Source organism: Scyliorhinus canicula, chromosome 1 (genome assembly GCF_902713615.1).
Source record: "Scyliorhinus canicula chromosome 1, sScyCan1.1, whole genome shotgun sequence".
In the NCBI taxonomy this organism is placed as follows: domain Eukaryota; kingdom Metazoa; phylum Chordata; class Chondrichthyes; order Carcharhiniformes; family Scyliorhinidae; genus Scyliorhinus; species Scyliorhinus canicula.
In genome coordinates, this window is record NC_052146.1 from 255,534,328 (window position 1) to 255,548,051 (window position 13,724).

At 38.7% G+C, this 13,724-nt stretch overlaps 1 protein-coding gene across 6 annotated transcripts in view; it reads right to left on the reverse strand.

Annotated features, from left to right (window-relative positions):
* esrrga (estrogen-related receptor gamma a) overlaps window positions 1–13,724 on the reverse strand; it is a 295,738-nt gene that overhangs the window by 68,663 nt on the left and 213,351 nt on the right. For all 6 annotated transcript variants that reach the window (XM_038811800.1, XM_038811809.1, XM_038811790.1 and 3 more), the window contains one exon: window positions 12,537–12,653. In XM_038811800.1, the coding sequence (XP_038667728.1) occupies window positions 12,537–12,653 (117 nt within the window). The remainder of the gene's footprint in view (window positions 1–12,536; window positions 12,654–13,724) is intronic.

Here is a 13,724-nt window from a genome sequence, read left to right on the forward strand (position 1 = left end):
TGGCCCTTGGGCTCTAACCTGCAACCTCTGAATTCTTATCACTGGACCACTAGGCTGTTGCTGTCATTATTCTCAATACGTCTTCCCTAATCAATACTTGCTAATTTTGTTGCAGCCAGACTGTCCTATTGAAGTATGGATGGTCCAAAATAAAACAGCAATGTACTCACTAGTTATAAATCATCCTACAAAACTCAACATTTCCAATGAAGAAAATTTCATGTTTTCAATGATTTTAGCAATAGTTGCTGAAAAGGTATTCAATATGTCAGCAGCAGCTGCAACTTCTGTTTAACTTTTTGTTTTGGGGAGAAGAATAAATGTTCAGTGTCTGCGTGGACACAGACACCATTAGATCTGAAGTGAATTGGATAAAGAGCTGTACAAAATGATTATCCAAAGCTTATTCTGCTGTCACTCTTCTGTTTAAATAGCACTTTCAGAATTAACATAGAAATAGGCTTTGGAATGTTAATCTTTCAATATGATTCTTTATGAACTCAACATGGATTCAAAATGCTTCTTTTCATTACTTTTGTAGCATCTCGGACAAAACACATTAGTCAATATTTCTTTCCTTGTCCTTACTGGGGTTTTCTAGCCTGCATGAACAATTATTTTCTACGCTGGCACACAGCAAATGGAATTAGAACAGAGAAATTGTGCATTAGAAACAGAACCTAATGTGTATTGCTGCTCCAACTTCAAAATTGGTACAAGACAGGTTGTGGATAAATGCATGTCTAGAGCTCTCTTCTGGACTGAATAACGGAGGTTTCAGCCAGGCAGTTCTCCATGCCCACTGGCGAGCTAAAATCTAGACAGCAGCCACTGATCTGAATTTGGCAGCGGCAGTCTGATCACTGCATTAAAGAGGTATAACCGTTCTGCTCAGGAGGTGATCGGTTGAGCTAACAGTTCCTGCAGATAACAATATCGACAGTATAATCAGCACAGTGAGTTTGTTGTAACCTTTTGCAGAATTTAAACTGTGTGTTTTCAAAAGGAGAGCATACTTTAGGATATGCTGCAACTGCTCCTCTTGAACAGGAAGCTTGGGCGTGTAAGAAATGCCTGCTTTTCAAGCATGCCTTTTAAGAGTGAAATGAATTTGTGCTCTCAGTTACTCGTACATTATTGGTGTCACAGTGCACCGCTGATACATTGATTTCATAAAACCACTTTTTGAATACAGACCAATACACTAATCTGTAATAATCTGCACGGAACATACGGGGCTGGGTTGATTGTTTTCCCTGTGTGGTGCGAGGAGTCTGAGCTCTCCCACTAACTACGAGACTGATACCATGTTTTATATAAAGGTCGGCCAGATAGGAACGGACCGACAGAGAGAGAGGACCTGGTGAGGTTCAACGGGCCCCTTCGTAAATAGCACACATTATAAATAAATGTCTTCTTTGTGTTACTCTTCTGACTCCCCTCGCCTTTATTAAATAATCCACCCCTCTTGGGTTAATAAATAGCTGCCAAATACTGTAAAATATGTTTGATCACGAAATAGGCTAACTCGGTATTCTTACTGAAAACAAAGTTTCGGCAGTATACTCTTTTTCATTACACACTACTGTTGTGATGTCACTCAATATATCCAGTATCCACTGTGCATTACCACAATTACACCATCTGGTGTCTTTCTAGGATGGGTGACTGCAGAGGCAATGATAGAAAATGTTATACTTAGTAGTTTAACAACATGTCTGCCTGTATTTGTGTCAGCTTATTTCCTGCTACTTACACCTCGCTCACAGTAAACTTAATAAAGCCAGCCCGTATTGCTCAGTTTATTTTCCGGAAAATTAACTCCAAACTAATTAATGATTTAATCAAATTGGATCAAATTAAAAATTGTAAATTATATTTCAAAAGCCTGAAAAAATTGACCATTTACAATGAACAAATATTGCTTTCAAACAGTAAAGAATGACCATGAAGTGCTTCTGATGATAATGAAAGCTGTCTAGCCCTCCTGCTTATCAAGGATTCACCAAAGAAAAAGTACACATTGTTAACATTAAATCCCTATAGGGGACCTGAAATAGCTTTCACTTAGCATTCCATTTTAATTGCTCGGCTGAAATAATTCCAATCTGTTTTTTTGGCGTGCTACTAATTAAAACTGCAAGATTACACAGAGAAAAATAAATACATCATCTCTGCTTGAAAATGAAAGTTTTCTTGAATGACAAATATTTTTAATCAGAGCCATATGCACAGGAGCTTGGAGGGCGAGCTTAATCTCAAAACCACTCCAGCAGCATAAAACAATTCAGTGAGTTATAATTAATGTCACAGTCATAACAGCAAGCTCAAGCCACTGTTTTTCTTTCTACTTAAGGAGAAATAACTAGCTGTTATCTCTGTGCCTGCAGAGCCTCCCCATTGTAGATTCAATAATACAAGAGGTTTCTTATCACCATTCGAGGTGAATGATTGTAACTGTGATATGTTTAGACAATGTGTTGTATTTAACCCAATTTACAGGTGCCCCAGCTTGGCCACAGCAGTAAACACTGGGGACTAATAGGGAATTAAACATGTACAATAGACTAACTCCATTTACTCTCAAAACTGAAATGCATTTAGTAAACTCACTTAAAGAGACAGCAGCCTCCTTCAGGGCATGTGCTGTCATTTGTTATTTTCATCACGGGGGAGGGGAAAATCTGCTTTTGGTTGCATTTATCTTATCTGGTGCGGTGACCAAGTTTGTCAGTACAGCACTCCAAGTGCCACAGTTTTTGTTTTGTTGCTCAAATCTGCCAATTTCAGAATGGTATGTTTCTTACTGCACAAGAGTTGTTCATCAGACTTGTCCAAAGAATAAAAAAACACCTACTGTTCAGGAAATTCCTATGCTAAACATTACTTTTATCAGTTAGTGAAGCAATAACTGCAAGACAGATCTAAAGTGTGAGAATCCCAATGGTGCGTCCACTAGGTTTAGATTTTCAGGGGTATTAAAAACTGCCCACATGGGCCTTCAAAAAAAAAATGTGTTTTCTAACACTGCAATATCACAGAAAAAAATATACTGCCAGAGGAATCAAAGGAGACGATTTATGATTTCATTCCGATTGACGGCCGATTAAATTAAAACAGATCAGTGTTGCAATTCTTGGGCAGGTGGCTCTAGCCCGGTGACAGCCTCAGAACTATTAAATTGGTGTGGAGATGGAAAGCCTTCCGCTTGCATTCACGCACTTACTGATCAAACTGTGACAAATGAGATGTTACTGCTCTTGTAAAGCAAGGCTACAATCTGTCAAACCTGAACATAATTTGTGACCCTCTGTGACATCTTTTTTTCTTCTTAGTTTGAATATGAGAACACTTGCCGAATTTCCCAATACAGGGTGTGCTTTAAACACAATCTAATAAGCTGATGCAAAATGCTAACTTTAAACCACTGCACTGTTCAGCAATATTAATAATCTGACCATGTTGAATAAAATGGCATTTACAAACTATTATGAATCTGTATCTTACTCAGTTTGTTTAAATTTCTAATCAATTCTAGTGGGGACGGTCCTAATTTCCATTAACAGCTGTCACCTTGCCACATTTTGAAATAGATTTGATGCACCTTAACTCTATTATAAACAGTTTTTATTTTCTTAACTAATTCCCCCTTTTTCATTAGGCATGATGATATTACCTTGGCAGTATGCAAAAACGGGGTTGCTGGAGTAGCAGTGATTTCAAATTCTAATAGCTGGATTTATCTTGGCAGCTAAAATAACTGTACAGGAAGAAACATCCTTCCAGGTGCAGTTAGCATAGTTTGTATGATGGATAACCTAACATGTATAGAAAGGCTACTAGAATACTGTATCCGTATTTGGCAAATGGTGCTGTAATGTACACTAATCCAGTCTATCACGATGAACTTTTGAGGCAGCTTTTGAAATGCTCAGACATCAGGAGCTGTCATCAGTCTTTTGTTCTTCCCTTTATGCATTAAGGACTCTGGTCAGTGCACTGAGAAGAAGCCTACACCCTGCTAACCTTGCCTATTAAAGGCAGGGTCTTAACAGCTGTCTCGAGTGCCAAGAGGTCACCAATACTGTTTGCTATGCCAACAACTACTACTCATCCCTGGTGAGCATGCCATGAGACTTACGGTCAGGCCGATGTCAAGAGTGCAGTGCAGGCATTTGCAGTTGTTAATGCTTTAAGAGGAAAGGAAGACTATGTTGTACTAACAAGCTATTGTGTGAAGCAATAAAGTATCACATTTTCCTGCAGCCATCAAAATCTTATTAACTCATGACCCATTTGTCTGCTCTTCAGCTTTCTCACTGTTACGCTTCCTAATCCAAGCTTCTTAAAAGGTTACTTGGTAAACTATGTGGGGTATGTTGTGATTGATAACATGTAGAACTGTTGTGTAATAACACATTGTGAGGAACCGTTGGTCTCTACAATTCTCTTGTCTGCATTTCAATTATTTGTACGGGTAAGAAAATATTGAGCTATCTCACAAGAAATTTCTGTCAGGATTGAATAGTAGGTATGAGTGCAGTCCTAGTCAAAACAGTTATTTCCTTTTTAATGAGAAATTTATTTGGAGGCAATCAGAGTATTGACATCAAACTGTCATGTGTTTTAACAGAGCCAATGTTAAGATTACAATTCCGAGATCACCACATTCCATTTGTGTCTTGTGACAACATTTTGACACTCGGAATGCAGAACCAGAGGTCTTAGCCATAGCTTCACTTACTTGTGTACAGTTAATCTTATCTCCATACTTTAGCAACTCCCAAATATAGCCCAAATTAGACATTTAAACAGCTTGTGGAGCTTAAGTGAATATTTTAGGCAGTGATATGACAGCTTTCCTTTCACAAATCAGTTAAAACTTTCTGAGTGGCTTCAATGTTTAAAGTGTGCATGTGTTTATTGTGCTTGTGTATATAAAGGGCACAGTTCAAAACACAAAATATATAAATACTCAACTGTAAAAGTGTAAGATTTGTGATGGCTTGCATTTCAGTTATAGGTGGCATCATTCTGAGATTATATTTATACCTTTAAACATTTCCTTGCTTACATAATGGATTTTAAAACATCACCTAATATTTTATAATTGCCATGTTTGCTATAGTAAATAACAGTTCATATATAACATAGCTGCCTGAGGCACACATCTGGATCTGACTATTTTAAGAAACAAGTCTGCATAGTTAAAGATCAAACTGAATTAATTAATTTAACTTTAAACTGAATTTGCTGAAAGAATTATTAAGAATTGAAGGGGAACATGAATTTGGCTGATACAGATGTAAATTAAGAATCTTAAGGCTATTTAGGATGTACCTTCAATGCTTCTATTGAATTTATTTTCGCATTGTAAATTAATTACTATTAAAGTGGTTTCTTAAAATGGTAAAAATGCTGGAGGATTGATCCATCGGTTATACAAATATTGGAATTATCATTTGGACATTCAAACTTATATGTGTAAACTATACGTTTATAAAAATCCAAACCAATTCATCGTTTTACTTGTTTAAAGTTAATCATGGGGCATTATTCTTAAAAGTTTAAGAAGTTGCTGGCTAATCTGCTTCTGAAAGTAAAAGTTCTGTCTCTTTGGAAATGATCAATATAAAACTGCAACAGATTATGAAAAAACACACACTACACCTTTTCACAAATATAAATGCCAACAACTTAAATATAATGAAAATGAATGAAAATCGCTTATTGTCACGAGTAGGCTTCAATGAAGTTACTGTGAAAAGCCCCTAGTCGCCACATTCCGGCGCCTGTCCGGGGAGGCTGGTACGGGAATCGAACCGTGCTGCTGGCCTGCTTGGTCTGCTTTAAAAGCCAACGATTTAGCTGAGTGAGCTAAACCTTATTGCAACGGGATGAAAGAACTCTTAAGATTACCAGGGAATCAATACAAATGTAATTCTGAGCAGTATTTACAATGCTATTTTGCTCCAGTTTGTCATGGGTTCATGAACCAGAAGTGACGATCTCCATAAATGTAAGCAAACAAGGTGGAATCGAAGAACATTCTGTCCATCTGCAGTTCAGATGCATTTTGGAATCTAATGAACTGTTTCATAATCTGGTGAATGGATGGTGGCTACGGCAATTACAAAGTTCACTTAAAAATATAATTGCTAGGGCGGCACAGTGGTGCAGTGGTTAGCGCTGCTGCCTCACGGCATAGAGGACCCTAGTTCGATCCCGGCCCCCGATCACTGTCCATGTGGAGTCTGCACATCCTCCCAGTGTTCGCGGGGGTCTCACTCCCACAATGCAAAGTTGTGCAGGGTAGGTGGATTGGCCACGCTAAATTGGCCCTTAATTGGAAAAAAGAATTGGTGCATTAAATTTTTAAAAAGTAAAAAATAAATAAAAATATAATAGCTGTTACACATATTCTACTCTACTGATTAATATAGGTGATTTATGTCAGTAAACAAAAAAAACTTGTGGCCAAGGAAACTAGCATTGATACTAACTGCCTGGTAAAATAGGCTTGTTGAGCTACTTTAGTTGTTAACCAACAATAAGATTCTTAAAATCTTGAATCTATACCTGCAAATTTGGATGGATAAAATGGAAAAGGTTTGTTGAGGAAATGTAAGAACTTCAAAGCAATTGATCTATTTCAATAAAAGGCATTAAAGGCAGCAGGTTCCAACCCCGAGCAAGTGCAAAAGTAAAATGTTCTCAGAATATCATCAACCTACTTCACATTTGACACAAAATATAAAAATATCTTTTGGTGGATAAATAGCATGGGAGGATTAATTCTCCATTTCTGAATTTAAATGAGGAAGTTATTTTGGAAGGCAGCCAGTCAGAAACTGCATTGTTTTAAATACTACTTGTGGAGAGTGTGGTGCAGCTGGAAATGACTCGTGTCCCTCGCTAGTTCCTCCCTGGAGACCCTCTAAAGGGTACGAAAATATGCACCAACACTTACCCCTTAATTGTATTCAAGCTCCCAGAAGGCAACACTTGACAAAAATCACCATTAGCTCCTGACAGTACAACATGTTCAGGAAATGCTTACCTGATCAATAGAAAATCTATGGGGACTTACTTTACAACTTTGGAGTGGTTTTTTAAAAATTCCTTTTGTCCAATATGATAAAGTATGTGGGAGCATTTATTATTTTTTTCTCTCTCTTTTGCTTTTATCTACCAGAAATGGAAAAAGGCCAGCAGCTTGTCATTCCAGAAAGCTTCTGTCAAATTAACAAGTAAATGTCAAAGAATGAAAACTAAAAAATTATCATATTAAATAGTTATTTACATTTTCATTTTGGAGTTTCATAAAGGCAAATATAATTAATGGGAACAAAAAATAGATATACACACACGTAAATGGCAATGAACCCATGCATGTGAGCAAGCTTTAACATTTTAGAAAAGACCCTCCTAAAAGGTGAGGTAAAGGTTGACCAGAAATATTACATCAGTTGCTTCTTCTTCAATTTGTAATTGGAATACCTTGATGTATTTTACTAGGCAAATTGGTTTAGTCAGAAGCTGTTCATGGCTGGTGCCTTTTTAAATTAAAATGAGGTTTTAGGGTCTCTGCTTTATAGAAATTTCTAACGTATAGCCCAAAATGTCATTTTAGTGAAATGGAGATTGTGCAATGTTTGGTAATGCACAATGAAAAAGTAATCAAATATAGATGTATAGTTTACAATAAACTAAACTGAGAGCGACATTCGTTCTTTAAAGTATGTTCCATGGGAGACCACATTAGCTGCATTTTCAAATAAAGCATCATTACTGCTCTGCTTCACTAATGCAAGTAACATTGTGCTCCAACTGATTGGAGGATAAAATATTGTCCAAACCTCAGACTCACCTTTCTACGATCACAGATACAAGAGCCCTGATTTTAGCCAGAAGTGGAATTGAATGGGTGGAGTGCCAAAACCTACCATTGTGAGGCCTGTGTGATTTTAATTCCTAGGGTACATTTATGTGTCATCGGTCAGCTGTTCACTTTAAATGGAGGCAGTTGATCGATGACTGGAAATTTGGGTGTCAAGAGGTTGCCTGCACCATGGTAGGTTTCTGGGAAAGGGTTTCGGGAGGGTCCCAAGGGAGGAAAGCAGGGAAGCCCAGGGCAGCTCCTGGACCTGCAGTAGAAGTTTTAAAAAAGTGGACTAATGTTGACTTTGGATCCTTTTCCTGCTGTCTTCGCCTGGTGGGGAAAGCCATAACTGCTACCCCACACAGGCCAAAGTTAAAATTGCAATTGCGGTCTAATAGCATACTCAAAGCCTGACCTGCATGCTAATAAAAGTTTCAGATGAGTGCTCTTGCTACCTGATCAAAAGTGAAGATTAAAATAGGACAGTGGGAATGACGTGGAATGCTGACAGGGAGGTCACCGAGACAATTTTAATTGTTGCCTGCTCGATTTCTGTCAGCTGGATAGGAGGAAAATCGCCATTAAAATATTTTCAGTATGTCAATTCCCTCAAAATATAACCTGCACCAAATAAATATTTGAACAGACAGTTATATTAACAGCCATTGAATAATATAGTCTGGAATCTCAATAGTGTACTAATAGGTGGTAATTACAAATGAATAAATTGGCTCTATTAACTTCAGTAATTCTAATACTGTACCTTATCAGAGGTGATACTGCAAAACAAAAAGTAATAATGTTAAACGCACGATGAGAAACCTTTTCAGGTTAGTCATTATCTATCCTTATATTCCAATGGCTCCATGTGAATTTAGGCATTGCATAATACAAAAACCAAGAGCTGGTGACAAGACGATGATTTATGCCTCCAGCCAGGAAGATTCAGAGGGCCCACGGAGGGTAAAGTGCAAAAGGGGGAGGCTAGACAGCTGCTCTCAGTGGGCTTGCTTTGGCAGTCAGGCTGTAGTTACCTCTTGAGAAACCTGTACCTGCAGAAGAGCTAATCCACAACTACTCTCCACTAGCAGATGGGGTGAGAAAGAAACTGTCGATGAATATTTAAGGAGCAGAACAGTTCTTCCATCAAATAATAGATCCAAATACTGGCAAATGAACTAGCAGCCACTGCAAAAAACAGGTGCTGGCATCAATATGACAAAATGATGCAGATCCTCGTCCACGTTGCTGTAAGACAAAACTAAATCTAAAAATGGTTCACATGGGGGGGGAAAGGGAAAAAAAATAGGAGGAGTAGCCCAGCTGTATGATTGCTCCCAAATGGCAATCATCTCCCCAGAGGGCTACGCCAACTTCAAATACCTTCATGTTCTGCATCCAAATTTGTGCATCATTATGCCACAGAGTTTTCAAGGTTTCCATTGTAGACAGTCTAATTGCCTATTTGAAGCAGTAATTCAAGTGTAAGGAAGGACCCCAATATCAAATTCAACCACATCACAACAAATGGGAGTGCCATATTGATATATGTGTATATGGGTGGCTGGGAGTAGAACAAAAGGCTGCTATTTGTCTGAAGACTCATGGGGAAAGATGCCATATCAAAACCAGCACAACATCCGTCAGGCCTGTCTCTAACTTCCCTTATCAATTACTGAGCTGTCAACTAAACTCTTGCACATAAGCAAATGTTAAAACATTTAAAACAGGCCTGCATAATGGATGCTGCTGTAAGGGCAGAGGTATATCTTGGCAGATGTGAAGAAACAGTAGCTACCGAAGACATTGCTATCCTGCTTTTGTGTGAGACAGAAGCTACTAATTCCATGACTGAAGAGTTTTATTTCTAAAGAAAAGGATGTGCTACATTGTGAATTGATCATATTGCACGAGAACAATTACACTTCTGAAGACAGTGCCACTGGGATAATTCCACACTTGCTGGTACAATACTAATACCACATGTGCAAGTGAAAAGCACCCAATTATACTGCCTGATTACATTTTTTATTCAGGGGTGGGTAAAAGAAAGAGAAGTTGAGGGCTGGGGGGTGGGGACTTGCAAAGATTTGATGAGTGCAAGCCTCACGGTAGCATGGTGGTTAGCATCAATGCTTCACAGCTCCAGGGTCCCAGGTTCGATTCCCGGCTGGGTCACTGTCTGTGTGGAGTCTGCACGTCCTCCCTGTGTGTGCGTAGGTTTCCTCCGGGTGCTCTGGTTTCCTCCCACAGTCCAAAGATGTGCTGGTTAGGTGGATTGGCCATGCTAAATTGCCCGTAGTGAAAGGTTAATGGGGGGGATTGTTGGGTTACGGGTATACGGGTTACGTGGGTTTAAGTAGGGTGATCATTGCTCGGCACAACATCGAGGGCCGAAGGGCCTGTTCTGTGCTGTACTGTTCTAAGTCTAAGTCTAAGTCACCAGCATTCAACATCATATTTTCTACATGCTGAAAAGCACAGATAAAATCAATGGAAAATTGTGGTAAATTATATCTTAAAATGGGGTTTGTCATGACTGCAGTTGGCTGTGGGTACCATAGAATTTACAGTGCAGAAGGAGGCCATTTGGCCCATCGAGTCTGCACCAGCCCTTGGAAACAGCAGCCTACTTAAGCCCACAGTTCCACCCTATCCCCATAACTCAGTAACCCGACTTAACCTTTTTGAACATTAAGGGACAATTTAGCATGGCCAATAATCCACCTAACCTGCACATCTTTGGACTGTGGGTCAAAACTGGAGCACCCGGAGGAAACCCACACAGACACGGGGAGAAAGTGCAAACTCCACACAGAGAGTCAATATGAAGTAAGATGCACAGGTCTCTGTTTTGGAATTAGTCTTACGTATACTGATACTTCTGGAATAAAAGCAAAATACTGCGGATGCGAGCAATCTGAAATAAAAGCAGAAAATACTGCTACTTCGGGGACTGTCCTAGTACTAGATGTTTTACAGTGCTCTTTTGGTGGCTGAACAGAGAGAACCTTGCTGAAGGAATCAGTACAACAATGACATTACAATGACAGTGTCCCTTTAGCTGCGTCAGCATACCACAACATTTTTGTTTTGCAAATTCTTGACATTAAACATTTCAGGATACATTAATAAATTGAATTATGTCGTAAAATGACCCATCTCTTCTGTTCAATGTGGTACCTGAAGTGGATTAGCTCAATTTCTTATTTATTTATTCTGTGAAAGATGGCCACATTTGAAAAGGTAGGTCATACCGATTTGATTTGTGGTGGTTTTAAAATGCAGTCTAGTAGAAGGTGATAAAGGGGATTCTCTCTCTTTCAAGAGCCATTACTATTAACATTTAATTACAAAGTACAGTGAGTGCTCCTCTTGGAGGAGTCAGGTTTACCAGAACTGTACAAAACATTGAAGCATTACCCTTCCAATTTCCACGTACTATTCATTTTAATAATGTATTTTTGATTAAAAGTTCTTCTTCTAGGGCAGCACTGCAGTCTCACGGCGCCGAGGTCCCAGGTTCGATCCCGGCTCTGGGTCATTGTCCGTGTGGAGTTTGCACATTCTCCCCGTGTTTGCGTGGGTTTCGCCCCCACAACCCAAAGATGTGCAAGGTAGGTAGATTGAACACGCTAAATTGCCCCTTAATTGGAAAAAATGAATTGGGTACTCTAAATTTATAAAAAGAAAAAGAAAGTTCTTCTTCTCCAATCACTTTTTTTCTATTTTCTGTCACTTGTTGGCTGCTAAGACCATCCGTTCTCGGATGCTTTGAAAGGTGGGGGTAGTCACAGTTCTAGATGCTTATAACAAACACAGCTTTATGAATGACTGGTTCCGAGATTCGATTCAGGCAGGGGAATCCAACCTATATCAGTTCTCTTCTTTCCCACCTCAAAATCTTTCAACCCCCACGAGCTCAAGATTGAACGTGTCATTTTCATGGGTAATCTTCCATCCAGTGGACTTTGCTAGAAATTGAGAAGCAAGTCAAAATAGAACTTTGGAATTTTAACTCGCCACCATATAACTGGCAGAACAGTTTTTGACGAGGAGCTTCCTTAGTCAGTCTGATTCTTAAATAAATATGCGGGGAACAAAAAAAGTCAAACACACGGTTTTCATAAATTTCTGCTCTTGAAATGATCAACTGGAGTTTGACAAGATCACTGAATCCATTGTAGATTATGAACACAATTATTTATAATTTTTGAATGTTATGTACACCACCTGCATCAAACATTACTCCCAAATAAGTCAATTTAAATACATTGCATGTTATGGAATACATTCTACGGAGGTAAGACTTCTAAATCACTTGGTCATATGCCAACATGCAATAAATATAAAAAGGACTAATGCATTTTATTTAACTTACCTGTGCAGATCTGTATATAATACATATGATATATTTGTGAACATTAAGATGTGTCATGGTTCTGTCATTTCAGTTGCATAAAAATCACTGAAACAATATAGATCACAATGAAATATGACTATTTCTTCAGACTGTACCGTATACTGTGAAAAAAACCAAGAGATTTATCAAAGTTTTTCCTGAATGTATTAGGAATGTGAAATGCAGTGCCTGCAGACGGAAAGGTTTAATGAAACAGTTGGGAGATCAAAAACGCGTCATGTTGCACCTTACCTTCTTTCAGCATGCCTACCTTTAGGCATTTCATGAAACGGCAAGCCTGGCAAGACTTGCGTCGACGCTTTGTGATTTCACATTCATTCGTCGCAGGGCAGCTGTACTCAATGTTACCTGTAGTAAGAGAAAGACAACAATACAAATCAAGAAAAAAAATCTGATTGAGCGTTCCACTTTCAGGGCACAGAGCTGGATATCTTCTCATTTCTTAAACCTTTCCCCCCCCCCCCTCTCTCTCTTTGCTCTCCTCCATACCCTCCTCCACAACCTTCTATGGTCCTCTGTGGTTAAATACATTAGTGTCTTAATGAAAATGCATTTTGTTTATTGTCCTCTGGAGAGGAGGGTCATCACACAGAGTGCATAAATTGCTCGTGCAGACAAGGCAGGTTGGCAGTGAGTGTAATTGTAACCTTGATACTACATGTTAGCAGTACTCAGGGTCCATCACATTCCCCTAGAAACATATGCAACTCCCTGTAATTAGCACCGCATCCACCTGGGACAGCAGCTCTGATGAAATATTTCAGAGTTAATCACACTTTGTAAACACTGATTTATATTGACTACCTTTCTCTGAGCCGATGCTTCCTCATTAAATAACAGATTAGTGGAACACTAAGAGACTAAATCATGAAAACTCCTCATTCAATGCAAAACCTGGTGTAAAACAACGGAACTGGGAAAGAAATCTATTCACATATACATACCACTCACACAACTGCTTCACAAAAAACATGACAATTCAACTTATATCCAGCAGATGAAAATTGGACAATCATTACTGCAGGAAAAAAAATTAATTCTCGAGATGTCTAACTGCTTACATATGCAAAGGAAGAATAATATTCTTTAAAATATGTTCTTTAAGAACAGGAAGGAGCTAGCAGAAAACTGGCATATGGTCCAGAAGTTTTATCTTTTTTTCTTTTAGAATAAAATGCTCTCTCTCATCTATATTTGCCTAATTGAGGATATTAAAAATTAAGAAAACCTACTGGGGTCCATTTATGGATACATTTATGGCTGGATGCAATCTGTAAGTTGCTGTAAAAAGGTCTAGATAGCCACATAAATGGAAACAGCGACTGGTCTGCATAATGTAGCATATGGGGCAATGATTGTGAATCTAACAGGCCAGGATCACTGAGCACAGTAGCCACTGATGCGTCAGGAGATAGGAAC